Source organism: Odontesthes bonariensis, chromosome 10, assembly GCF_027942865.1.
Source record: "Odontesthes bonariensis isolate fOdoBon6 chromosome 10, fOdoBon6.hap1, whole genome shotgun sequence".
Classification (NCBI taxonomy): domain Eukaryota; kingdom Metazoa; phylum Chordata; class Actinopteri; order Atheriniformes; family Atherinopsidae; genus Odontesthes; species Odontesthes bonariensis.
In genome coordinates, this window is record NC_134515.1 from 6,808,411 (window position 1) to 6,836,169 (window position 27,759).

At 38.7% G+C, this 27,759-nt stretch overlaps 2 protein-coding genes across 4 annotated transcripts in view; one reads left to right on the forward strand and one right to left on the reverse strand.

Moving 5' to 3' along the window:
• The first annotated feature begins 411 nt into the window (after nucleotides 1-411).
• On the forward strand, nucleotides 412-18,993 carry znf341 (zinc finger protein 341). 3 transcript variants are annotated; one of them, XM_075476087.1, is made up of 16 exons: nucleotides 412-464; nucleotides 1,155-1,265; nucleotides 2,154-2,341; nucleotides 2,672-2,821; nucleotides 2,932-3,237; nucleotides 3,312-3,495; nucleotides 4,569-4,662; nucleotides 5,668-5,758; nucleotides 5,944-6,127; nucleotides 6,308-6,564; nucleotides 6,725-6,933; nucleotides 11,817-11,913; nucleotides 12,057-12,189; nucleotides 12,324-12,435; nucleotides 12,592-12,662; nucleotides 17,441-18,993. In XM_075476087.1, exons 1-16 carry the CDS (start codon nucleotides 434-436, stop codon nucleotides 17,977-17,979), a joined length of 2,757 nt encoding a protein of 918 aa, XP_075332202.1. In that variant the 5' UTR covers nucleotides 412-433; the 3' UTR covers nucleotides 17,980-18,993. The 3 variants fall into 3 exon arrangements, with proteins under 3 accessions (XP_075332202.1, XP_075332203.1, XP_075332204.1); XM_075476088.1 differs by having other exon boundaries at nucleotides 4,572-4,662; XM_075476089.1 differs by having other exon boundaries at nucleotides 415-454.
• A 1,455-nt stretch (nucleotides 18,994-20,448) lies between these two features.
• The window catches only part of itchb (itchy E3 ubiquitin protein ligase b), a 37,302-nt gene continuing 29,991 nt past the window's right edge, over nucleotides 20,449-27,759 (reverse strand). The window contains exons 23-24 of the mRNA XM_075476090.1: nucleotides 22,181-22,253; nucleotides 20,449-21,692 (exon numbers count right to left, since the gene is read on the reverse strand). Coding sequence (XP_075332205.1) covers nucleotides 21,593-21,692; nucleotides 22,181-22,253 — 173 coding nt within the window. The 3' untranslated portion in view covers nucleotides 20,449-21,592. The remainder of the gene's footprint in view (nucleotides 21,693-22,180; nucleotides 22,254-27,759) is intronic.

The window sequence follows — 27,759 nt, forward strand, 5'->3', positions numbered from 1 at the left end:
TCTTTTTTGCCGCGAAAGTGTCACGTGTAAAAATGTGAGGGTTGCCATTGGCCAAAAAACGGCACTTCCCGGGGGGCGGGATTGACGGTAGCTGATTGGTGTAAACGGCTGTCTGTCAGACAACCGAGCACAGATTTATCGATCTAATGGCGCATTCTCCGTACCACGGAAAAAAATACTACCATGGCAATGTATGTTTTGACAAAACTCTATAACAAGCATCTTACATTATTTTTATGTTATTATGGATACGGGGGGTTCTCATCCGCCACGCTTTGAGGTTTATGATAAAAAAAATACCTAAAAACCAATTATTTGATGTATTCTCAACGACTTCACTTGAGTTGTACGGAATTTACGTACGCTCGTTGCTTACATGAAGAGGCTAGTCTCTACTAATCGAGCGCCTACCGTGCAGCAGGACATCTACAAGATGGCGCAGGCAATATTTGAGGTGCTTGAAGGTAGAAATATATATTTTTTAATCGCTTAACTAAAAAACGCAATTAAACGTTTGGGGAATTTTTGAAAAAAAAAACATATTGTAGGCTCAGAAATGCTGAAAAACTATTGCAACATCATTTGTACTCGTCCTTCAAATAAATCCCATAGATGGGGCAGTGGGTTTGTATGTAAACAAACTACCTGATTGAGTGCTGTGCAAACATCTGGGACACTTCGTTGTTTAAGACGTTTTTATTGTCGTTCAGTCACGTAGTAAAATGTTTTTTTTTCATTCCAAATGAATGTATACATTTTCTGATGGAGGTGCTTTTAATGGACATCTGCTTGTATTTATTTTACAACATGCGAATTGGCTATCTTTAGGCTTGGTTGTGATTTTTATTGCATTAGAATTAGATTCGTCCACACCCGTAACTGTGGTTAATAAGTGGCTGAAGATACGCAAACACAGCTTTTCCTTTCAGATCGAGTGAAGCATATTTAACAAGATATTGGATTTCTACACCGTTTTCTTTTTTTAAAATGATTTATCTCACTATATTGCCTAACCCCAGAGAGAATTTAACAATACCTCTTCTATATAGGCTGCAACTTTTACAGACTTTTGACTCAGAATTAAGGGCTTCTCTGGAGCATGTGGCTTATTGTTACTTCATTCTCCTCCTGTTCTTCTTCATCGTCCTCCTTAGGTATGGACAACCAGACGGTGTTGGCGGTCCAGTCTCTACTGGATGGCCAGGGGGGAGTTCCTGACCCAAACAACCAAAATGTCTCTACGACACCTGCTATTCAGTCTATGGGTATGTGACATCTAATACAGTATGCAACAGCAGCAACATAGGCTTGTTTGAACTTGTTTTACCCTTAAAAGCCATACATGACAAGAGCAATTTGGATACTGGTTGTATCGAAGTAAAAAAAAACACTCAAAAGGGCATTTCTATCTTAGATCCCATGATCCCCAATATTGTTACATGACCACACTCAATACATATTCATGTATGACAGGATGTGAAATGGCAACTGTTTTTTTTATTCAAATTTATTCAAATACCTAAAAGTTTCCATTAATATGGTTATTGTTGGTGTGCGTTTATACTAAAGAAATATCCAAATTCCTTAGTGATTGCTCATGAGCAGCATGTACTATTATTCCTTATTGTAACGAGAGAAAATAGTAAATGCTGCTCCTTATTTGTGCTTGTGCCACATAACAAAACACTACATAAAGTAGGACACAACACTTATACTTATATATAAATAACCCTAAATTACTGCAGCGAAATGCAGCATCTTTACAGATAAAGATCCTGCATTCGCTCTTGTATCCCATCTGAACCTAAAAAATGTGTTCTTTGCTGGGTTATTTTTGCACGTCACTTCTCAGTTCTGAAGGGTTGCTTTGAGAATTTTCTTTTTTTGAAAGTTGTAAAGGCATTATCACATTTTCTATCCCAAAATATTTTTCTGTCATAAGACCTACATGTTCCTATGCTATGCTATATGTTTAAAAATGTAAAAAAAAAATGAAAGAATGGAATATAGATTATGATATATTCGTTTGCCATACAGTGCAGAATGTCAATAATGTCATCAAATTGAATTTATTTAGATGAGAAAGTTGGATGATGTGACAGCAGTAACTTGGGCACAAGTGCCTTAAACTTCCATGTCGGTCCTTCCTGCAGACGATGAAGACGTGTTCTTGTGTGGGAAATGTAAGAAACAGTTCAATTCTCTACCAGCCTTCATGATGCATAAGAGAGAGCAGTGTCAGTCTGGTGCTCCCTCCCTTTCTACAGTGTCCCTGGCCTCCACCAATGCATACGCACCTGTCCCAATCAGCTCCGTACCACAAACTCCTGCTAACAGACAGGTGACTACATAAGAAGTCTTCTTCTTTTTTTTTTTGTGTGTGAGGATTAAACAGTTTATGATGATGAATCAGAAGCCTAAAGATGGGCTGCGAGTCGAGTAATAAGTGTATAAATGTGTATTTGAGAAACATGAAAAGCATACAGTAAAAGTAAATCTAACACGATTGATTTGTTATTAGAAACTATGTTTGAGGAAAGCAGCGCAAGCAGGACCATAAGAATGAAAAATAAATTTCAGTAAGAGGAAGGTGTAGCTGCCACCTCTTTGAAAAATTAACTCTGCAAATAAAACTCCCATTTTTGTGTATCACGCTCTAATTGTACATCAGGTGTCCACCTACATCACAGTCCCTCCTTCCCCTTTGACGCACACTCTGGTGCAAGGCAACGTGCTGGTCAGCGACGATGTTCTCATGTCAGCCATCTCTGCCTTCACCTCCATCGACCAGCCCATGTCTGCCATGCAGACACCTATACAGGTAAAGCAACAAGGGACCACCTCATACAGTACACGCCATTCTCTTATGTCACTTTCATACGTCCTAACCATTAAAACCACGCATTCCTGCTGGACTTGCCTTTATTACAGAGTAACCTGAGCATGCACACTGCAGGAGTATCATATCTTCAACACCACCACCACCACCACACCCACCATCACCAACAGCAGCAGCAGCAGCAGCAGCAGTCTTCCCACCCCCTGCCCTCTGCCCAGACACCAGCCCACCCGCTGCCAGCAGGACAGCCCAACCAGCAGCCGCTCTCTTCACAAGTCCCAGCGAGCCACAGCAACTCAGTGGTGCAAGTTTACAGCACAATGCCCCATATGGCAGGAGGTGGCGGTGGTGGTGCAGAAATCCACACTTTAGGTCTACAGGCTTTTCATCCTGTTCAAGTGAGTGAAGCCAGCTCGCATCACAGAGGTAAATGTGTTATCCGACTTTTGATTTCAACGTGTTTCTTCCGCAGGTGCCCAGTCAGTGTGTGGAGAGCCAGTCTTTCACAAGCCCTCCCGTCTACAGTCCCGGGAAGCAGGGCACCAAAACAAAGACCTGCAGCACCACCAACAACATGACTGAGCTCGGTGACTTTGAAAAGGTCATCATTCCCAAACAACCAAGGAGCAGCAAAAAAAGTACGGATGGAGCTGCAGGTGAGAAGCAAGAAGAACTTAGCACATTGTAAGCATATGTAAGTGCCGGCAGCTGGCTAAACTATTCACTTGGGTCCAGCCTCTGCTAGAGTTTTCAACGGGCCTGAAAATTACAACCCGACCCGACCCGGCCCGTGGCTTTTAAAGCCCGAGCCCGATGTAACCCGACACATCAATATGAATTATCTACCCGAACCCGGCCCGCGGCCGACGCCGGGGGTCGAGTTTTCCCATGTTATCCTATGGAGACTGACGGGCTGTGGGTCGAATGCCCACAGCTTACTGTATGGCGGCTCAGGTTGGACTTCCCTGTTTTTTTGCTGTCATATTTTAACAGCACTTTGCATTTTGAGCATTGCACATAACCTGTGGAATTTCCATCAGAATCCAGCACCACTCCAAACACTTTCCAGACCTCTGATTTTCCCACTCCTGTAGCGACGGTGAATTCACCTGCAGCAAGTTTGCTCTTCACCAACTCCATCTTCTTCTCCGCTAAAGGCGTGCACGCAGCGGTGTCATGTCTGTCCCCGCTCCATGCAGACTTTCGTTACGATAGATAGATAGATAGATAGATAGATAGATAGATACTTTATTGATTCCCAAGGGGAAATTCACCATGATTCACGGTAAACAGCAGCGAGGATTAATACTTTTTTTTTTTTTTTTTCACTGGGCGGAAAAGATTAAGCCTGAGGACCGACCCGACCCGAGTCATCTGCTTATATTTTCGACCCGAACCCGGCCCGAACCTGCGGGTCCCGTCGGGTTTTTCGGGCCGACCCGACCCGTTGAGAACTCTAGCCTCTGCTACTCATGCCCAGCTCAAAGCAATGCACTCGTGGTTTGTCACACATAATTGGAAGTAACGTGTTAGCTTTACGAGGCAAATTCCACTTTACAACAATTTGCTGCATTTTTTTAAAATTTGGAGGAAAGTTTAATTAAAATCTGCAATAATTTAGATCAGTCGTTATGAAGATCAGTTTTAAAATCAAAAGTTGATGAAACTGCACAGGTGACATGGCCATATATATGAAATGTATTCTAATTCACTCAATTTTGCCCCCCAGCAGAGCAGCTGAAGGGAAAAGGTCAGAAGCTGAAGTGTAATTTCTGTGACAAAATCTTCTCCAAAAACTTTGATCTTCAGCAGCACATTAGAAGGTGAGTCACTTTGCCGGCATGTCACGGTACCAATCTGAAAACAGAGTTCTGTTCAAAGGCAGTTCCAAAGGCAGAACGGTTATATATCTATACAAATGCATGCACTAGCACCTTCCCCAATAGGCATTTTATTAAATATGCAGATGATACAGCTCTAGTAAGCCTCCTTGAGGATGGAGAAAGTGATCACGGCCCAATTGTAGATTTCTTTTTAGACTGGTGTAAGGGGTCAAATCTGATTTTAAACACAAAAAAGACGAAAGTAATGTCTATTGATTTTAGAAAGTCACAATCACCCTCTGCCACAGTCGTCATGGGAGAGACCATTCAGGCTGTCCCTACCTACAAATATCTTGGTGTTGTGCTTGACAGTAAGCTGAAATGGGACTCATGGACTGACCTACTGCACACCAAGACACAGCAGAGAATGTATTTTTTAAAGAAACTGCTTGCTTTTAATGTAGACAACCGGATGCTTCATATGTTTTATACTGCTTTTATTGAAAGTGTTTTAACATTTTGTATTATTTGTTGGTTTGGCAATGCCACTGAGGCACAAAAAAAGGTGGTCAGGAGGACAGTCACTACGGCTAGCAAACTACTTGGTGTCACTCTGCCAAGTATGGAGAGTATTTATAGGGAGAGGCTTGTTAAAAAGGCTGACAACATCATCGCTCAATATAAGCATCCACTGTCCTCCTCTTTTAAACTCCTGCCCTCTGGACGTCGTTTTTGTCCCCCCCTCCTGTCCAAAAACAGGTCAAAGTTCTCTTTTATTCCCCAAGCGATAAAGGCACTAAATGAGGTCAGTAGTTTATCCAGCCACCCAATGTAGTGTGTACTAGTAGCTGTTTTGTGTTCTATGTTCAATGTTTGTGTGTTTTTTTTTTTTGTTTTTTTTCTTTGATATGCCTGATCGTGTCTCATGTCTGGTGCCAGCGAGTGTAATGCAAGTACAATTGCCCCACGGGGACAAATAAAGCTCTAACTAACTAACTCTTGCAGCCACACAGGAGAGAAACCATTTCAGTGTATCGTGTGTGGCCGAGCCTTCGCCCAAAAGTCCAACGTGAAGAAACACATGCAGACTCACAAGGTTTGTAGTAATATTTATATCACTCCTCACAATACTGAGTTCAATTCTTAATGCTAGCATTATATATATATATATATATATATGTATGAATGAATATGAGAGATGTATCTGCAATCCCTGAATACTAGCATGAGGTTTGAATGGAGTATACCACCAACAACTTAACAGTTATCTTCACCTTTAAGGTGTGGCCCATGAATGTGGCCAGCACAGTGTCCCGACTACCAATCACAGTGAAGGTGGTGCCAGTGTCATCCAGTGAGGAAGAAGGGGGTGGGGAGCAGCAGCAGCAAGGTGAAAGGGATGAGGAGGGGCCACAGCAGCATAGCAGTCAGCAAACCCATCTAGAACAAGAGTCGGCACGAACAGGTGATAAAACGGTGTGAAAAACAGTTTCCTGTTGCACGTGGAAGAGTCTGTCAGTTGGCTTATAGGTTACTGCTAATACCAGACAAAGAAAATCCAAGCCCAGTTGTGGAAAAATGCTGAAGGCTACTGGTCCAGCATCAGATTCACAGCTCTCACAGTATGCTCAATGCTTGATTACAGAGACACCAGAGGGGTTGGAGGAGAGTTTGACGGAGGGACAAACTGATCCGGCACCCAACCAAGGAGAGGAAGTACAAAGTGGGCACCCTCAGGTCCAGATGCAGGTGCAGGTACTATCCAACCAGAACCAGCAATGTCAAGCTCAGACCAAACAGATTGTCGTGATAGATAGCTCCTACCAGTGCCAGTTCTGCGCTAGCAAGTTCAAGACTTACTTCCAGCTCAAGTCCCACTTGACCCAACACAAAGGGGAGCAGGTGAGTGGGAAAAAAAACAAAAAAAACAAGAAGTCTTGGAGTTTGATTTTAGAACAAATAGAAGATTATCGCTACAGGAGTGGGCAATAAGGCGTGCAATACTGAAAGAAAAAATGGCATCAAGCACATTGAGAATGATTGCATATCTCCCCTCCTGCAGGTTTATAAGTGTGTGTTAAAGTCCTGCTCCCAGACCTTCCAGAAACTGGATCAGTTTCTCGAACACATCCGGACGCACCAGGAGCAGCTGACATACCGCTGCCACCTTTGTAGCAAGGTGTTCCCTTCCCTGTTTGAATTGGGAGTCCACCAGTACTCCCACTGCTTCTGCCCACAGCAGAGCACACGCAAGGAAACCACCGTCTTCAGGTTGGCTCAACCACACTTGTGCACTGATTACATTTTAACTGCAACTTCGCTGAGATGACCTCGGTGTGTTTAAACCAAAATAGAGACACAAGTAGTTCAAACTGAAGGAGAAAGTCACTGTTATTGAATAAAGGGTCGGTGCCCATTTAACCCATTGGCGCCTAAAGCACCTGCAAAAAAGGCTGCTCAATGCCCAAGCCAGTTTTTAGAAAAGGTCCCCAATGCCTGAGGTTTTTTTTAACTAAAAACAATTAATTGAAAACACCTAAGAACAATTCAATAGTCTCAGCCTCTGAAACACATAAAGACATGAAATAAGTTGCATTTTAAAGGTTAAATTATCTGCTTTTATTCCGTCATGTTCATTCAGCATTAACAGCAACACATTTTCATTAAAAAAAAAAAAAGAAAAAGATGAGTCAATACACACACAGACACACACATGATTCAGGATAATACCCAATGCTGCTATTTATTATACTACTATTACTATACTATAACTAATCATCATTACTATTATTATCATCATTATTATTATTATTATTATTAGTAGTAGTAGGCACCACTTCAGCTACTTTGCTGGCCATGATAGAGACGTCATTGCAAAATAATAATATCAGCAATAATAATGAATGATAAAAAAAAAACTGCAATATATCTTGCATTGTGCAGTTATACTGTAAACTTCAGTGACACGACTTCTAAAACATCATAGTTGTCATACTGCAGTAATTCGCACCGGGCTCTCTTTTTTTTTTTTTTTACATAAAGGCAACGCCACTCAAATAAGAATGAGAAGTCGTCAGAATGAAGCGCAAGAATAAATAATTACCTCCAGATCATGTCGAAACGATCTTGTGCCATCACTCGGGCGACATTTGTCTGATACAGCCACTTGCTCTGCCTCCAGTAATTCTGGCGAGAGTGGTTTGATTATTCCAAAAGTTAGGCAGAGACCGTTGAAAGATTTCATCTCCTGCTTTGACGCGGGGCTCAACTTTGAGTTGGATGGTGTGTGGTCGCGGTGCCTGATCCGCATATAAGTTTGTCTGTGTCACCAACATATCCCAAACTTCATCAGTGAAAATATGCGAGAACACATCTAAAGGACTTGCATCTTCAGATATTGGCACCTTCAGCCCCGGTGTACGAGTGAACTTTTGTTGACGTCGGGGGGGCGAAATCCAGCGGACTGCCAGTCTACTTGAAAGCCAAAAAATTCCTCGTCCTCATCCTCTCCAAACAAATACCAATCATTGTGCATTACATACGCCTTGAAAATAATGATAAATGAACAATGTTGCGCTACACAACAACCGGCGTTAGGCACAATGTTGCGCTACGCAACATCCGGCGTCAATGGGTTAATGGATCTGCCGCTTGACATTTCTGAAAGTCTTGATGGACTAGACTGGAAATGCAACACTGAGGCTCTCCAGAGGCTCTCCAGAGTTCAAAACAAAGATAGTACTGTTCAAAACAAAGATACCATGCCATGATGTGTTCAGGGTCCCTGCTATAGAAGTCCGACTTCTGACAGCTGTTCTGAGAACAAGCTGGGACCCAATAGGCTTCCTGTTTTAGTTAGTAAAAGAAGGAATCGAAAACAGTCAACTTCCAGGGTGAATCTATCTAATTTGTTAACGGTACCACGTACAACTCAGAATACAACAGAGACCAGTGTAAACTCCACAAAGCTAGCCTTACTTAATATTAGATCTCTGTCCAATAAGTCACTGTTAGTTAATGACTTCATAATTTCACATAATTTAGATTTTCTTTTTCTAACAGAAACATGGTTAACAGAGAGCACAAGCGCTACTGTTCTTAATGAAGCAGCTCCCCCAAACTTTAGTTTTATGGATAAATGCCGAAATGGTAGGAAAGGTGGGGGTGAAGCTGCTTTATTTAAAGATACATTCCAGTGTAAAGAGATCTCATTTGGTGATTTCACTTCTTTTGAATATCTGAGTTTTATTTTAAAGGGTGTTCCTAAAATCCTGTTCTTAATCATTTACAGATCTCCAGGATACTGTGCAAGTTTTATTGATGATTTTTCTGAATTATTGTCTGTTATTTCAACTGATTTTAACCATTTCATCTTGACCGGGGATTTTAACATTCACATAGATAATATGACGGATGGTCATGCCAAAGAATTTTCTTCTGTGCTGGACATGTTTGGTTTGTGGCAACATGTAACAGAACCAACTCACCTTCGAGGTCACATTCTGGACCTGGTCATTTCTAAAGGTGTTGATATTTCTTCTGTTGTTGTTACTGATTTGGCCTTGTCTGACCATTTTTGTATTTTATTTGATTTACATATTACTCAGAATGTTCAAACAACCAGCTTCTCAGTTAAGAAGAGGCACATCAATGAGAAAACAAGTGCTCAGTTTAGGGAGGCCATAGCTATGTTACCAACAATGAGTGCAGAGTCGGTTGAAGGAATGCTGGATCATTTTAACTTGAAAATTTTTAATGTAATGGAAGCTGTTGCACCGATAAGAATCAAGAGCACCTTGATCAAACAGAAAACACCATGGAGAAACACCACTACGGTCAAAAACCTGAAAAGAGAATGCAGGAAAGCTGAACGTAAATGGAGGAAAACAAAGCTTCAGATTTACTATGAGCTGTACAAACAAAGCCTGCGTAGTTATAACAATGAGCTGTGCAAGGCCAGACAGCTGCATTTATCTGAAATGATTAATAAGAATGTCAACAATTCTCAAACTCTGTTTGCTATGGTTGAAAAACTCACAAATCCTCCTAAACAGTCAAACCCAGACCTCCTTTCCACTGAGAAATGCAACAAATTTGCCAACTTTTTTAGCCAAAAAATCAAAACAATTAGACAAAACATTCACGCAACACAGAAAAACAAGAAAACTAATCTGTCTAAAACCTAGAAATAACTCTGACGTTATGTCACAATTTAATATTGTTAATTTAAAAATCCTAGTGGAAACAGTTCGGCATCTGAAATCAACAACTTGTTCTCTGGACATAATACCATCCGACTTTTTAAAAACTGTTTTTACCTCAGTAGAAAGTGATCTCCTACAAATAGTTAACAGCTCACTGGCATCAGGCATTTTTCCCAAGTCACTAAAGACAGCTGCCATTAAGCCACTCCTAAAGAAGAGAACTCTAGACGCCTCTATGATGAACAACTACAGACCTGTCTCTAATCTCTCTTTTATATCTAAGATTATTGAGAAAGTTGTATTTAACCAGCTCAACGACTTTCTGAATGAAAGTGGAAGTCTTGATAACTTTCAATCAGGCTTCAGACGTCATCACAGCACTGAAACAGCTCTGGTCAAAGTGTTAAACGACATCAGGTTGAATACTGATTCTGGTAATGTTTCAGTCCTGGTCCTGTTGGACCTCAGCGCTGCATTTGATACTGTAGATCACAGAATCCTGTTGCACAGGCTGGAAAACTGGGTTGGACTTTCTGGAGCGGTCCTTAACTGGTTCAGGTCCTACTTAGAAGGCCGGAGTTATTTTGTTACAATTGGCAGCTATGAATCTGAGCGAGTGGCCATGACTTGTGGAGTCCCCCAGGGGTCAATTCTTGGACCTCTTCTGTTTAACTTGTATATGCTCCCTTTGGGTCAGATATTGCAGAACTTTAACATCAATTATCACAGTTATGCAGACGATACACAACTTTATGTGTCTCTGTCACCGGACGACTGCAGCCCAGCAGACGTACTGTGTCAGTGTCTGGAGGAAGTAAACACCTGGATGAGAGAGAATTTTCTACAATTAAATGAAGACAAAACTGAGATCATTCTGTTTGGTAGCAAAGAGAAGAGGGTCAGCGTTGGTAAATATCTTGAGACTCGGAACCTTACAATCACTGACCAGGTTCGTAACCTCGGAGTGTTGATAGACTCAGATCTGACTTTCAGCAGCCACATCAAAGCTGTCACCAAGGCAGCTTTTTACCACCTCAGAAACATCAACAGAATTAAAGGTTTCCTCTCCCAAAAAGACCGGGAGAAACTCATCCATGCATTCATCTCCAGTAGACTCGATTACTGTAATGCTCTTTTAACTGGACTTCCCAAAAAGAGCATTAAACATCTGCAGCTCATCCAGAACGCTGCTGCTGGAGTTTTAACCCGGACTAAGAGATCTGAACACATCACACCAGTTTTAATATCTTTACACTGGCTTCCAGTCAGTGACAGAATAGATTTTAAAAGCCTGCTGATGGTTTACAAATCCCAGAACGGTTTAGGCCCAAAATACATCTGTGATATGTTCAGAGAATATAAACCCAGCAGAGCTCTTAGATCCAAGGACTCAGGTCAGCTGGTTCAGTCCAGAGTCCAGACTAAACATGGAGAAGCAGCATTTAGCTGTTATGCTGCTAACAAGTGGAACAAACTGCCAGTGGAGATTAAACTTTCAGCAAATGTAGACATTTTTAAATCCAGGTTAAAGACATTTCTGTTCTCATGTGTCTATGCATGAAATATCTTTTTACTTATCTAGACTGTTGCCTGTTTTTAAATTCATTTAAATGATTTTATTTGTTTCTTTTTATATTCTTTTATGTATTTTTAATGCTTCTTGCACTCCCTGCTGCAATGCTTTTATTTTATGTAAAGCACTTTGAACTGTTTGTACATGAAATGTGCTATATAAATAAATTTGATTTGATTTGATAAAAGGAGGGACAGAATAATGAAAAAAAAAAAAGAAATGCAATATAATTTCCCTTATGGATGAATATTTTTGTGTCCATAATTATCTATTTTTATATTGTTTTTTTATATTACACACTGGCTGGTATGTACCATTCTTGCAATGAGCAATGGTTCTGTGGTTTGTTTGAGCATACTTCCCGCTTTTCCTTCCAGGTGTGTGAAATGTCAAAGCAGATATTCAACCCAGGAGGCTCTGGAACAACATCTACTGACTGCCTCACACAGTTTTCCTTGCCCTCACTGTCAAAAGGTACGTTCCACACCCGACGTCACACCTTCTCACCTGCATGTCAGCATGTTACGGTAGTACAATGTGCCATTGGCAAGCTCCGGTTCGGGGTGTTTTGTAGATTCAGAGTCTGATAAGATCTGCTGTTATCTGCTCTTTTTCAGGTTTTCCCATGTGAGAGGTACTTCAGACGTCATCTTCCCACTCATGGCGTCGGAGGAAGGTTCAAGTGTCAGATCTGCAAGAAAGCCTTCAAGACAGAGCACTACCTCAAACTGCACACTCGTATTCACTCAGGTGTGAAACTTCTTGTGAGGCGGTTTTTCACGTTAAAACTGACTCATTTGCGTTGCCTCTGTTTTGCATATAAGACGGGTGTGGGCTTACTGTGTAAAGCAGAAGGTGTGACCTCGATGCCGATTTGTTTGTAGGTGAAAAGCCATACAAGTGTTCCCTCTGTGAGGCCACGTTCAACAGGAAGGACAAAGTGAAGCGACACATGCTCATCCATGAACCCTTTAAGAAATACAAATGTCCCTTCAGGTGAGGTTCTGAAGTGATAAAAACAGCTCGTGTCACTCTGCAATCCCTCATTCTTTTATGTTGAATAATTTTTCTTACACCAATTTCATTCTTTACAATTCTTTTCATTCTCAGTTATTTAATTAATTAATGCCCAATTTTCTGTTTTCACACCAGGACACATGTAGGCTGCACCAAAGAATTCAACAGACCAGACAAACTCAAGGCACACATCCTTTCCCATTCTGGTGAGCGAATAACACCAAACAGCGATGATGAATATTGTTATGATGTTCTGTTAAATTGTGGCATTAAAGGTAGGGTAGGAGGCCTGGATTTTTAGTCCAGCGAAGCTGCATTTTGAAAATACACAGGTAAAAAGTCCCAACCCTTTTCTTCACTTTCCCCCCGAAGCCACGCCTCTAGAGTACATGAACGCACACGAGCACGAAGGTGCACGAGCGCTGTTCTGACAGCAAGCATCGATCGTTGCCGTATTTAGTATATGCTAACTATACGTTTAATAATGCTAGGTGCTAGCCAAGCTGGCTCTAGTTTAGCTTCCTGCCAAGCTTCTGGACGCGTACTTCGTTCACGGAGCAGGGTACGCGCACAGGGGGAAGGAGGGTGTAGTAGAGTTATTATGAAACGCCAGCTACGGGAGCCGGGAGGGGAATCTCGGTAGAGGACAGCCAGGCGCGCACATGTAATGTGAAGGTTCGGAAATAAAGGAAACTAAATGAAGACGACACGTTTCATTATTGACCAACACAACATTAATGGCAACGAGGATAAATAAAGAATCAGGTGACATTGACATGAACAGAAGAACGACACGGATTTAACGTTCCAAACCGACTTTGAACATTTTTGGACTTGACTGGATTCCGCTGGCTAGCACAGTTAGCTAAATTGGAGCGACGAAATGACGGATGAGCCTGCTGGAAATGCTGCTGCTTCAAGCCGTGGTCCTGCCCGTGCACCTGGACAAGTACAGCAAGGTGGGAATACGATTGTGCAAATATCACCGCCCAACCCTTTGAATGTTGGAGCTGCAGATCTGTACACGGAATATAAGCTCTGGATGGACTCTTACACGATTTTCGAAATAGCCAGTGGATCCGTAGGGAGCACGGATGAGGTGAGGAGAGCAACTTTGCTACATTGCATAGGGCCTTCGGTCCAACGGATTTTTGCCAATTTACAAGGTCCGAAAGATACTTATCCGCAGACGATAGCCGTGCTTGACAAGTACTTTACACCACGGAGAAATGTGGTGCTCGAGAGGCATAAATTCAGACAGAGAACTCAGACTCAAGACGAGACTATAGATGCTTATGTAAACGCACTCAGAGAACTGGCCAGATCGTGCGACAGACATGATACGTGACCAAATCGTGGAGAAATGTGCAAACAGAAGGCTACGTGATAAGCTGCTGCAGGAGGAAGGGCTCACATTGGAGAGAACGCTTACAGTAGCGCGGGTTTTCGAGGCTGCACAAGCAGAAGCCAAAACGCTGTCAGACAGCACTAGACTAAAGGATAGCACTGTAAACTTCACCAGAGACAGGCGCACACAGCCTCGACGGTCTGAAAGGAAAGGTGCGCCTAACGATGAAGACAGTGTGTGTTACAGATGTGGGTTGACTAGCCACAAGGCAGATGACTGTGGAGCCAGAACAGCTAAATGCATGTACTGTAAAAAAGTGGGTCATTATGCACGAGTTTGCAGAAAGAAGACTGCCGACAAAGAGAGTAGCAATAGCAACACTGAATCAAAACAAAGAAAATCAGAGTCAAGCAGAACCAAATCGGAGAATCTAAGAAATGTAGATGAATACAGCTCAGACAGTTCGGACGAGTTTGTTTATTCAGTTGACCCTGAAGGAAAAGAACCAATTCAGATTAATGGACAAAGAGTGAAAATGGTAATAGACACAGGAAGTGGCAGAAACTTCATATCTGACAGTCTTTACAACAGACTGTTCAAAACAAACACAAAGCTGAAAGTGACGACGAAAAAGTTTTATACATATGGGCAGAAAACACCATTACCATGCATGGGATTTTTCGAAGCTGAGCTTTGCTGGAAGGGAATAAGAATGAAGGACGATGTCTATGTGATCAGAGGCGACGTTGAGCCACTTCTAGGTCGGATGTCCAGCTTTTCACTATAAGTCTATACCACCTGTGGGACAGAAATTAAGACAAATTCCGTATCACATGAAGGAAGCTGTGAATCAGGAATTAGACAAAATGCTTGAACAAGATATAATTGAAGAAGTGAATGAAGGATCTGAGTGGGTTTCAAATCTACTGCTCACACCAAAGAAAGACACGGCGGAATTGAGGCTCTGTGCAGACCTTAGAGAGGCGAACAAAGCTGTGATTAGGGAAAGGCATCCAGTACCGACTGTTGATAGCATTCTACAGGCAGTTCAAGGATCTAAAGTCTATGCAAAACTGGATGCAAGGAAAGGCTTCTGGCAAATTGACTTAGATCCTGTCAAGACACCTGACCACATTCATTACACACAGAGGCTGCTACAGGTACAAAAAGGTACCGTTTGGATTATCTTCAGCACCGGAGGCTTATCAGAAGGCTATGGATTCTCTGCTTAGCGGTATGCCTGGAATTGTGTGCTACATAGATGACATGGTCGTATATGCAGATGACGAGGAACAGTTGGAAGAGAGACTGAGGAGAGTGTTCAAAAGATTTCAGGGGAAAGGACTGACTCTTAACAAAGACAAATGCGTGTTAGGATTGAAACAAATTGAAATACTAGGTCATGTGATCTCACGAGAGGGAATAAAGCCAGATCCAAGAAAAGTGGAAGCCATAAGCAAAGCACCAAGACCCGAGAACATTTCACAGCTACGTTCATTTTTAGGCACATGTGGATTTTTGATGAAATTCATACCGGATTATGCAAACCTGTCAGAACCACTCAGGCGACTGACACGAAAAGGTGAAGAATGGTAGTGGACCACAGAGACTGAAAAGTCTTTTAAAGACATGAAAAGAGCAATGGTAAGTCAACCTTGCTTAGCTTACTTCAAGTTAGATGCACCGACCACTGTAATTGCAGATGCCAGTCCAATAGGATTAGGAGCTGTCCTACTTCGGAAACAGTCCAATGGACAAAACAAACCAATAGCGTATGCAAGTCGCTCACTAACCGCCACAGAAAGACGCTATTCACAATAGACTGATCCTTAGGGCACACAGGATTGTGCTACCCAAAAGCAAAACAAAGCAGGCCATGAACATAGCACATGAAACACACCAAGGACAAAACAGTTTTTGAGAAACAAGTTTTATTGGCCGAACATGGATATTGACATTGAGAGATTGATTAGAAACTGCAATGCATGCATTCTGAACCAACCTCTGCGTGAAGATCAACCGCTCCAGCCACTAGAGCTACCCCCAAAGCCGTGGACGAAGTTAGGTGTAGACCTAGTAGGCCCAATTGACAACAAGCATTTACTTACAGTCATTGATTACTATACGTCTTACCCAGAAGCGGTTGTATTGTCAGATATAGCATCACAGACAGTGACTAGAGAACTAATGAAGATATTTGCAAGATTTGGATACCCCCTAGAGGTAGTGACTGATAATGGCAGGCAATTTGTGTCCACTCTTTTTGATACTTCTCTAAGAACCTGTGGAATCAAGCATATCCGGGCATCTCCTTATTACCCAAAAAGTAATGGCAAGATTGAACGCTTTCATCGCTACCTGAAGAAGGCTTTCAGGGCCTGTAAGTGTGAGGGAAAGAGTTGGACAGACGAACTGTCAAAGATCCTGATGGCGTATCGTACGACCCCCCACAGAGCATCAGGAGAAACCCCAGCCTATCTCATCTTTGCGAGGGATATGCGCACCAAACTACCTCATTGGGAAGAGGAAGAAAATGAGAACTGTGACATCAGAAAGCACCATGACGAATACAAGAAGAAAATGAAAGAGTATGCCGACAAGAAACATGGAGCAAAAGAACACAGCTTTGAGGTCGGAGACGTTGTATACATTGCAAACCTGGAGAACAACAAGTTGGATTCAAAATACAAAGATGTGCGTTATGTCATATTGAGAAATACCTCTGACACCTCCTTTGAGATAGTAAATACGGAAAACGGAAGTCGTGTGAACCGAAATGTCTAGCACCTCCGACATGCACCCATGCCAGTGGAGGTCAGCATCCCAGAACCAGAGATAACGGACCTAGACAATGGAGTAGGCCTACCAAAGGATACACAGCCACAGCACCAGCCGACCTCAGAAACACCACAAGAGACTCTCACAGTCCCAGAACCAAAACCTCCAAACTTACCGCTCACCACCAGATCTGGGAGGGTTATCAAGAAACCCGCTCGGTACAGGATGTAGCACTTTAAATGAAAAAAAAATAATAATAATAATAATAATAATGTTGGTGTTTTATGTTCCTTGAATTTTCTTTTGCTTCCGTTTAGTGTTGTTGAAATGCAGTTAATAATAGGAGATTTAATTTTGAAATGTTTTCAAGTCTAAATGTGTTAAATTTAGTTAGGCTTAGTTAAAAAATCTACAAGGGGAGGAATGTAGTAGAGTTATTATGAAACGCCAGCTACGGGAGCCGGGAGGGGAATCTCGGTAAAGGACAGCCAGGCGCGCACATGTAATGTGAAGGTTCGGAAATAAAGGAAACTAAATGAAGACGACACGTTTCATTATTGACCAACACAACAGAGGGGGAGGGAGGAGCAGATTGCAGTTTGATAGACGGCATCAGAATCCAATCATCGTTAACGGTCCGTTCAGTATGATTGGATAGTGTTTTTCCTAGAGGCCACTAAAACTTTTCATTTTTGTATCAAAACTTTTAATTATTTCAAGCAATATGTAAAAAAAAATGCTCCAGAAAAAGAACCCCTACCCCACCTTTAATTCCTTTCCCATATAATTTACTTATTGAACAGCCAGTCTGTGAGCAGAATATTTGCACTAATTCTCATCAACTCTGCTCTCCTCAAGGTATCAAACCCTACAAGTGTCTATTTTGTCAGAAGACGTTCAGCCGCAGGGCTCATATGCTGGAGCATCAGCAGTCCCACACAGATAACTACCGCTTCAGGTGCTCCACCTGCAACAAAGGATTCACCAGACAGAGTTATTACAGAGATCATAAATGTCCCGCAGCAGGAAATGGGACGGGAGCAGAGGGGGACGAAGACGGAGGGGTGCTGACGGCTGAGGAAAAGGACGGAGAGTATGACGTAAGAGGAAGCACGATCACTAGAAAAACAAAAAGGGCACGGACTGGGGGAGATGACACAGAGGAGGACTGCTCAGAGGACAGCCAAGACCAAGTGGATACACTAAGGGAGGAGGAGGGGGAGGGAGTAGAGAGGAGGAGTGAGGAGGGCTGCCGGGCCGCCATCGTCAACGCTGAAGAGCAGATGGAAAGAGAGGAAGAGGAGGAAGAGGATCATGACGGGGTGGACAATGGTGGCGATGCACTGGCACAGATTCAGAGTAATGACCAAACTGGTTTGCAACAGCCTTGTTTATAGTCTATGTACAACTGTAGAAACATTTCCTGGATGTGCCCCAAGTAACAAACTCTTATGTCTGATCAGAAGTCAAAACCAAATCAGGGAAATCCAGGAAATAATTGAACAATTTGTTTTAAATTAAAACGTTATTTATATTTTTCACCTCCTTTTTAAAAAAAATAAATAAATTTTCTTTAGCTGTAAAAGAAATGTTGTGGGAGATGTTTTACTTGTTGGATCCATATTGCTGAGATAACCTGTGGAACGTCTGTTTTCTTGCCTGTAAACTTTGAGAGTTCAACCACAGCAGTTCTTTTAAAAACGTCGTGATGCCAATTTAAATTAAATTATTACAAGTTTACGCATGTCTCAAACGTGTATTCATGTTCATTCAAACATACTTGCATTTTGAGTAAAATGTATATTCTTTCAGTTTGATTCAGTTTATGTTTGTGGTAAATTTGTTGGTTTTGGAAACCTAGCTTCGACTACTTTTGAGTTCTTATACCTCGGGAGGTGGTACTATAGATAGAATATGATAATTATTAAAAATACCTGTGGACATTTACAGTAGCACTCACAATTAATGTATAATTCCAGCTGCTGAAATGACACACATTTGATATTAATAGAATGGCAAACTTTAACTTATTGTAAAAGAATAGATGTAGTTGTACTGAAGTTTGATATTTCACACACATGTAAACGGTCTCATCTTCATCCTTTACTTTAGCCAAGACACGTACATATTCTTTTTTTATTTAATTTATTAAGGTGACAATTTCTATATTACACATCTTCATGTACATCAGCAATTAAACAGGGAAAAGAAAATAGAGTATTACCATAAACTTCTTATTAAAACCTCTCTTATAAAAGAAAATTTGTTATTGACACCATTTACAACTTCTTCTCATATACAGGAGAGTGACAGTGGTTTAGTTGGATGTGGAGGATTCTGGAAAACATTTGAAAAAAGACGTGAAAGGGAGCAATGCTTAACGGTCTTTACATATTTGCTCACTTGCTATGTTCCCGGGGGGGGGGGGGGTAAACAACATCCTGTTTCAGGGGTGACAATCTGAGGCAAAACTGTGGGCAACTTGACCAATCAGCTTTCATCCTGATACATTCGATGAGTTTGCAGCTCAAGTCTCACAGGTATTCCACACAGTGGTTCAGTCGCTCCTGATGAACATTCGTGCTTTGTCAGAATAACGCCACCCGAGTCTGATGGTCCTCAGTTACCACGGTAACTCTGTGTGTAATTAAATCATTCAAACCACACTATCCGTCTTATTTCATTAATTGATCAGTTTGATCATCGTGAACTCTGGTGCTGTTGATCAGATGTTTAACAGTTGTCAAACTAGGCCAAATAAATATTAGCAGTTATGCAGACACTTTCTATTACACTCATCATTGGGTAAAGATCATGTGTGGACAATCATCGGTATTCCACACAGTAATCTCTCAAAATAAGTTGTACTTGGAATCTAAAAATCAGCAATGGCAGTCATGATCTTCTCCACAAGTCATGTCTTGATCACATCTTAAAAAATGAAAACATAGCCGTTAGCAGTTTTCACCGTGTCTCCTAATTTCAATCCGTCCATTAAATTGCAACTGACAAGAGGATTTTTGACTGTTACACAGAGATAATTCAGAGGTAAAAGGTTCTGTACATATAAAAGGGGATAGAAAGGTTCTGAAAAATAATGCATGGCATTGTTTGACCAACATTGGTAAATTCTTAACAACTGTATTTATTTCTCTTATTCTTATTTAAGGTATGATGAGGAGCATGAAGAATTCAAAATGAATCATTTAAATTCAACTGCTGCATGTGTATGAACAGCCATTTCTTTTTAGTTTTACGTATGCATTGAAAATGTCTTTCACAATTTAAAGGACAACACCGTTTTTTTGACATTGGGCCCTTGATTTCACATTATAACATGATGTTCTACTCACCCCTGCTTGTTGTTGGTAATTTGGAGCTGTTCCAAAGATATTCGAGAGGCGTCTGGCTGCTCTCTTGAGATATTCGGCCATGAAACGGTTTCTTATGGGCAATGTTATACAGGCACAAACTATGCTGTTTATAATTTATTAATTACTGTACACTAGCACTGATAACGTGGAGGTGCGTCGCTTACTTAAAAAAATCCGGGTTACTGTAATTTTGAATTTTAGCCGAATAAATAAATAGGCAGCAGGTCTGTGGGCTGTCTGTGGCAGTAGCACGACGATGACGTCAGTAACACCCACTTTACGACCAAAAAAAAAAAAAAAATAAAATAAAAAATAAAAAATAAAAAATAAAAATTATAGTAACCCGGATTTTTTTTAAGTAAGCGACGCACCTCCACGTTATCAGTGCTAGTGTAGAGTAATTAATAAATTATAAACAGCATAGTTTGTGCCTGTATAAGCTTGCCCATAGGAAACCGTTTCATGGCCGAATATCTCAAGAGAGCAGCCAGACGCCTCTCGAATATCTTCGGAACAGCTCCAAATGTTCAACAACAAGCAGGGGTGAGTAGAACATCATGCTATAATGTGAAATCAAGGGCCCAATGTAAAAAAAACGGTCTTGTCCTTTAAGATTTGATTTGGTTTGGTGTGATTTTTTTCTGTTTTCACTCATTTTAAGGTTCTTTTTAGGCGATCATAAAGCATTTCTGTAGGATCTTGACTCCATTCTGTAAATTAATAAAGACAGAAGGTGTGCAATGTCCTTAAAGCTGATCATAAGAACTTTAAAACTCTTCCAGAATACTCTAATCCATTATGTCCCATTCCACGTCACAGCGTGCAAACTCTGGCCCTATAAAACTAGGGTCAGTTAATGTTGTGTTCCACATTTGCCACCAAATAATGGAGGTTACAACACTTTTCACAATCATTATTCGATTCACAGATGAAACAATATATAACCCAGAGCGCAAAACAGGTATGTCTCCCAAATCTCTTTGAAGCACCAAGATTGTCTGTTACTCAAGCATTAATTTAGAGCACTACAATTTCAAAAGTCCTGTGTTATTGTTATTGCTTTTATAGAATATCCACTTTAATCATTAGCACAGAGTCTCGTTCTTTTTGGTGCAACTTAACCCCGTTAAAAAAAAAGAAAAGAAAAGACAACCACAACTTCTCAATCTTGCATTAAAAAGTAATACCATTGCTGCTGGAACCAGTGCTCCTTCTCATCATGAGATGATGACTGTAGCTCCAACACCACCTCCACATCATGATCACATGTTCGGGGGGAGAGACTATTACGGTTCTGCTAAACAGATGTCATAGAAGGTGAGGTTTCAGAATCTCATGCATAATTTGGTGCACAGTCTCAGAGACAGGAGCAGCTTCCACATTTTGGTTGAAAACGATACAAAATTTCCCTCGTACCTTTCAGGCTTTGAGCTTGGTGAGCAGGGCAGATGCCCAAATCCCAACGACATAATGGCAACACCAGCAACAGACCCATAGATTTACCATACAGCTGCACGTGTGCACGAGTACAAACTGCCCAAAAAACACCTACTTTTTCTGCAGAAGCCCCCCTGACTTTAACACTGATGCTTTTTACTCCTTCATTCTCTTGCACCCGGTACTTTAAGTTCTCTTTTCATTCCTGCCCAAAGCCTTCCGTCTCCTCAATGGCGAACATCAGCTTCTCTTTCAGTTGCTCGTAGCTCTTGTAGGGTGGCAAGTCCAACCTGTTAAAGCTGGGAAAATAACATGAGCATAAATACATAATAAGACCTTCTCCCTTGTTTATTTTTGGTCAAACTTCCTTTACGAACAGCTGAATATGAGCATCGAGTTTCTCCCCACCTTTCTACGAGTCATTAATCACACTTTTTTTTTTTTACCATTCATGCACCAAAGATTTAGGGCGGCAGCCAAGCTGACCGACTCCTCTTCACTGAGGACAAAACTTTTTTAAATCAAAAGCAAAATACTTATCATGGAAGCAATGCAATTACAGTTCTAAGTAGCTTCAATTATTTGATCAAAATTCAAGCACTTTGAAAAACTTAAAAAAAAGCATTTTCAGAGGTTTCCAGCACCTGTTGACCCATGAGAAACTACTTTCTCGTCGTAGCAATATAATCTTTTTTTCTTGTTGTAGCTGTTGTATTCGTTCGTCAAAACAATAAACTTCAGTAGTTTGAAAGAGGTGTCTGCTGTACTGTAATTTGAAGGCACTCACCATGTGTGACTCCTGGGAAGCCAGTTTTCTTTTCCCACCTTCTCAATACAGAACTTTTGAGGACCATTGCTTCCTGTAAGCGAAATGGTACATAGAAACCAGAGTTACCGTGGCAATTAAAGACATTGTCATCAATATGAAAGTTAAAGGTCACGGGGAAACAATGAGCCAAAGTGTTCTTAGCCCATATGATAAAGACTATAAATGATATAATCTCACACACACAGTTGAGCAGAAATGTGCGATTACAGGTATTAAATAAAAAATAATAAGCAGAGAAAGTTTGCAGGTTTGCATAAAATTTAAATTAAACTAATCCCTTTGTGTTTGAAAGAGGCTTGTAGCATTATCCAGTCATTGACAAAGAGTCATATACATCATCCGTCTTAGAAATTGAATGCCTAACTAGAAAGAGCTGTTCCTGCGAAACAGCTGTGAGAATGCATGAGCTGAATTACCTTGCTACAAAATCTTAAGAAGCTAAAAAATGTAAACATTTTACAATTTGAATGGTGTCTCTAGCTGAAAGTATGCTGAAGTAGTTAAGATTTGAAAGGATTTGAAGATAAACTTAGTTTTTATATTTTTTAAACTGTCATATTTCAAAATTGGCTGAATATTTTTAAAAGCTGACTCATTTGGTAATAGCTGAAAGTCTTATGAACATTTTAAAATTCGAATGGTGTCTCTAGCTGAAAGTATGCTGAAGTAGTTAGGATTTGAAGATCAACTTAATTTTCATATTTTTTTAAACTGTCATATTTCAAAATTGGCCCAATATCTTTAAAAGCTGACTCATTTTGTAATAGCTGAATGTCTTATGAACATTTTAAAATTTGAATGGTGTCTCTAGCTGAAAGTATGCTGAAATAGTTAAAATTTGAAAGGATTTGAAGATCAACTTAATTTTCATATCTTTTAAACTGTCATATTTCAAAATTGGCCCAATATTTTTAAAAGCTGACTCATTTTGTAATAGCTGAATGTCTTATGAACATTTTAAAATTTGAATGGTGTCTCTAGCTGAAAGTATGCTGAAGTAGTTAGGATTTGAAGGATTTGAAGATCAACTTAATTTTCATATTTTTTAAACTGTCATATTTCAAAATTGGCCAAATATTTTTAAAAGCTGCCACATTTGGTAATAGCTGAATGTCTTATGAACATTTTAAAATTTGAATGGTGTCTCTACCTGAAAGTATGCTGAAGTAGTTAGGATTTGAAGATCAACTTAATTTTCATATTTTTTAAACTGTCATATTTCAAAATTGGCCCAATATCTTTAAAAGCTGACTCATTTTGTAATAGCTGAATGTCTTATGAACATTTTAAAATTTGAATGGTGTCTCTAGCTGAAAGTATGCTGAAATAGTTAAAATTTGAAAGGATTTGAAAGGATTTGAAGATCAACTTAATTTTCATATTTTTTAAACTGTCATATTTCAAAATTGGCCAAATATTTTTAAAAGCTGCCACATTTGGTAATAGCTGAATGTCTTATGAACATTTTAAAATTTGAAAGGTGTCTCTACCTGAAAGTATGCTGAAGTAGTTAAGATTTGAAAGGATTTGAAGATCAACTTAATTTTCATATTTTTTAAACTGTCATATTTCAAAATTGGCCCAATATTTTTAAAAGCTGACTCATTTTGTAATAGCTGAATGTCTTATGAACATTTTAAAATTTGAATGGTGTCTCTAGCTGAAAGTATGCTGAAGTAGTTAGGATTTGAAGGATTTGAAGATCAACTTAATTTTCATATTTTTTAAACTGTCATATTTCAAAATTGGCCAAATATTTTTAAAAGCTGCCACATTTGGTAATAGCTGAATGTCTTATGAACATTTTAAAATTTACCATGACTTTTAAAGGGAAAAAAGTTGAACAAAAAGCTTAATATCTTAAAAAGTTGAAAAGTTAGAAACACCAAAAAATAATTCCCATCAAGAGCTGACCATTTTGATACCAAATTTGTTGAAATAGCTGAAAGTATGCTGAAGTAGTTGAATACCGAAAAACGGCGGAAGAATGTGGAATAATAATAATAACTAGAAAGAGCTTTTCCTGCGAAACAGCTGTGAGAATGCATGAGCTGAATTACCTTGATAAAAATCTTAAGCTAAAAGATTTGAACATTTTAAAATTTGAATGGTGTCTCTACTTGAAAGTATGCTGAAGTAGTTAAGATTTGAAAGGATTTGAAGATCAACTTAATTTTCATATTTTTTAAACTGTCATATTTCAAAATTGGCCCAATATCTTTAAAAGCTGACTCATTTTGTAATAGCTGAATGTCTTATGAACATTTTAAAATTTGAATGGTGTCTCTAGCTGAAAGTATGCTGAAGTAGTTAGGATTTGAAAGGATTTGAAGGACTTGAAAGGATTTGAAGGACTTGAAAGGATTTGAAGGATTTGAAGATAAACTGTCATATTTCAAAATTGGCCCAATATTTTTAAAAGCTGAAACATTTGGTAATAGCGGAATGTCTTATGAACATTTTAAAATTTGAATGGTGTCTCTAGCTGAAAGTATGCTGAAGTAGTTAAGATTTGAAAGGATTTGAAGGATTTGAAGATCAACTTAATTTTCATATTTTTTAAACTGTCATATTTCAAAATATGGCCCAATATTTTTAAAAGCTGACTCATTTAGTAATAGCTGAATGTCTTATGAACATTTTAAAATTTGAATGGTGTCTCTAGCTGAAAGTATGCTGAAGTAGTTAAGATTTGAAAGGATTTCAAGATAAAATAATTTTTCGTATTTTTTTAAACTGTCATATTTCAAAATTGGCCGAATATTTTTAAAAGCTGACACATTTGGTAATAGCTGAAAGTCTTATGAACATTTTAAATTTTGAATGGTGTCTCTAGCTGAAAGTATGCTGAAGTAGTTAAGATTTGAAAGGATTTGAAGGATTTGAAGATCAACTTAATTTTCATATTTTTTAAACTGTCATATTTCAAAATTGGCCAAATATTTTTAAAAGCTGAAACATTTGGAAATAGCTGAATGTCTTATGAACATTTTAAAATTTGAATGTTGTCTCTAGCTGAAAGTATGCTGAAGTAGTTAAGATTTGAAAGGATTTCAAGATAAAATAATTTTTCGTATTTTTTTAAACTGTCATATTTCAAAATTGGCCGAATATTTTTAAAAGCTGACACATTTGGTAATAGCTGAAAGTCTTATGAACATTTTAAATTTTGAATGGTGTCTCTAGCTGAAAGTATAATGAAGTAGTTAAGATTTGAAAGGATTTGAAAGGATTTGAAGATAAGGATTTGAAGAACTTAATTTTCATATTTTTTTAAACTGTCATATTTCAAAATTGGCCCAATATTTTTAAAAGATGAAACATTTGGTTATAGCTGAATGTCTTATGAACATTTTAAAATTTGAATGGTGTCTCTAGCTGAAAGTATGCTGAAGTAGTTAGGATTTGAAGGATTTGAAGATAAACTTAATTTTCATATTTTTTAAACTGTAATATTTCAAAATTGGCCCAATATTTTTAAAAGCTGAAACATTTGGTAATAGCAGAATGTCTTATGAACATTTTAAAATTTGAATGTTGTCTCTAGCTGAAAGTATGCTGAAGTAGTTAAGATTTGAAAGGATTTGAAGGACTTGAAAGGATTTGAAGATAAACTTAATTTTCATATTTTTTAAACTGTCATATTTCAAAATTGGCCCAATATTTTTAAAAGCTGAAACATTTGGTAATAGCGGAATGTCTTATGAACATTTTAAAATTTGAATGGTGTCTCTAGCTGAAAGTATGCTGAAGTAGTTAGGATTTGAAAGGATTTCAAGATAAAATAATTTTTCGTATTTTTTTAAACTGTCATATTTCAAAATTGGCCAAATATTTTTAAAAGCTGACACATTTGGTAATAGCTGAAAGTCTTATGAACATTTTAAAATTTGAATGGTGTCTCTAGCTGAAAGTATGCTGAAGTAGTTAGGATTTGAAGATCAACTTAATTTTCATATTTTTTAAACTGTCATATTTCAAAATTGGTCCAATATTTTTAAAAGATGAAACATTTGGCAATAGCTGAATGTCTTATGAACATTTTAAAATTTGAATGGTGTCTCTAGCTGAAAGTATAATGAAGTAGTTAAGATTTGAAAGGATTTGAAGATAAGGATTTGAAGAACTTAATTTTCATATTTTTTTAAACTGTCATATTTCAAAATTGGCCCAATATTTTTAAAAGATGAAACATTTGGTTATAGCTGAATGTCTTATGAACATTTTAAAATTTGAATGGTGTCTTTAGCTGAAAGTATGCTTAAGTAGTTACGATTTGAAAGGATTTGAAAGGATTTGAAAATAAACTTAATTTTCATATTTTTTAAACTGTCATATTTCAAAATTGGCCCAATATTTTTAAAAGCTGACACATTTTGTAATAGCGGAATGTCTTATGAACATTTTAAAATTTGAATGGTGTCTCTAGCTGAAAGTATGCTGAAGTAGTTACGATTTGATAGATTTGAAGATCAACTTAATTTTCATATTTTTTAAACTGTCATATTTCAAAATTGGCCCAATATCTTTAAAAGCTGACTCATTTTGTAATAGCTGAATGTCTTATGAACATTTTAAAATTTGAATGGTGTCTCTAGCTGAAAGTATGCTGAAGTAGTTAAGATTTGAAAGGATTTGAAGGATTTGAAGATCAACTTAATTTTCATATTTTTTAAAGTGTCATATTTCAAAATTGGCCCAATATTTTTAAAAGCCGACTCATTTTGTAATAGCTGAATGTCTTATGAACATTTTAAAATTTGAATGGTGTCTCTAGCTAAAAGTATAATGAAGTAGTTAGGATCTGAAAGGATTTGAAGGATTTGAAAGGATTTGAAGATAAGGATTTGAAGAACTTAATTTTCATATTTTTTAAACTGTCATATTTCAAAATTGGCCAAATATTTTTAAAAGATGAAACATTTGGTTATAGCGGAATGTCTTATGAACATTTTAAAATTTGAATGTTGTCTCTAGCTGAAAGTATGCTGAAGTAGTTAAGATTTGAAAGGATTTGAAAATAAACTTAATTTTCATATTTTTTAAACTGTCATATTTCAAAATTGGCCCAATATTTTTAAAAGCTGAAACATTTGGTAATAGCGGAATGTCTTATGAACATTTTAAAATTTGAATGGTGTCTCTAGCTGAAAGTATAATGAAGTAGTTAGGATTTGAAAGGATTTGAAGATAAGGATTTGAAGAACTTAATTTTCATATTTTTTTAAACTGTCATATTTCAAAATTGGCCCAATATTTTTAAAAGATGAAACATTTGGTAATAGCAGAATGTCTTATGAACATTTTAAAATTTGAATGTTGTCTCTAGCTGAAAGTATGCTGAAGTAGTTACGATTTGAAAGGATTTGAAGATCAACTTAATTTTCATATTTTTTAAACTGTCATATTTCAAAATTGGCCCAATATCTTTAAAAGCTAACTCATTTTGTAATAGCTGAATGTCTTATGAACATTTTAAAATTTGAATGGTGTCTCTAGCTGAAAGTATGCTGAAGTAGTTAAGTTTTGAAAGGATT

What these genes read in the sequence shown, in the direction of transcription:
- znf341 (XM_075476087.1), top strand. Translation starts at nt 434, where the DNA reads ATGGCGCAGGCAATATTTGAGGTGCTTGAAG. An exon ending in ACCTGCTATTCAGTCTATGG is followed by an intron (nt 1,266 to 2,153) that starts GTATGTGACATC and finishes TCCTTCCTGCAG; the next exon opens with ACGATGAAGACGTGTTCTTG. An exon ending in AACACATGCAGACTCACAAG is followed by an intron (nt 5,759 to 5,943) that starts GTTTGTAGTAAT and finishes TTCACCTTTAAG; the next exon opens with GTGTGGCCCATGAATGTGGC.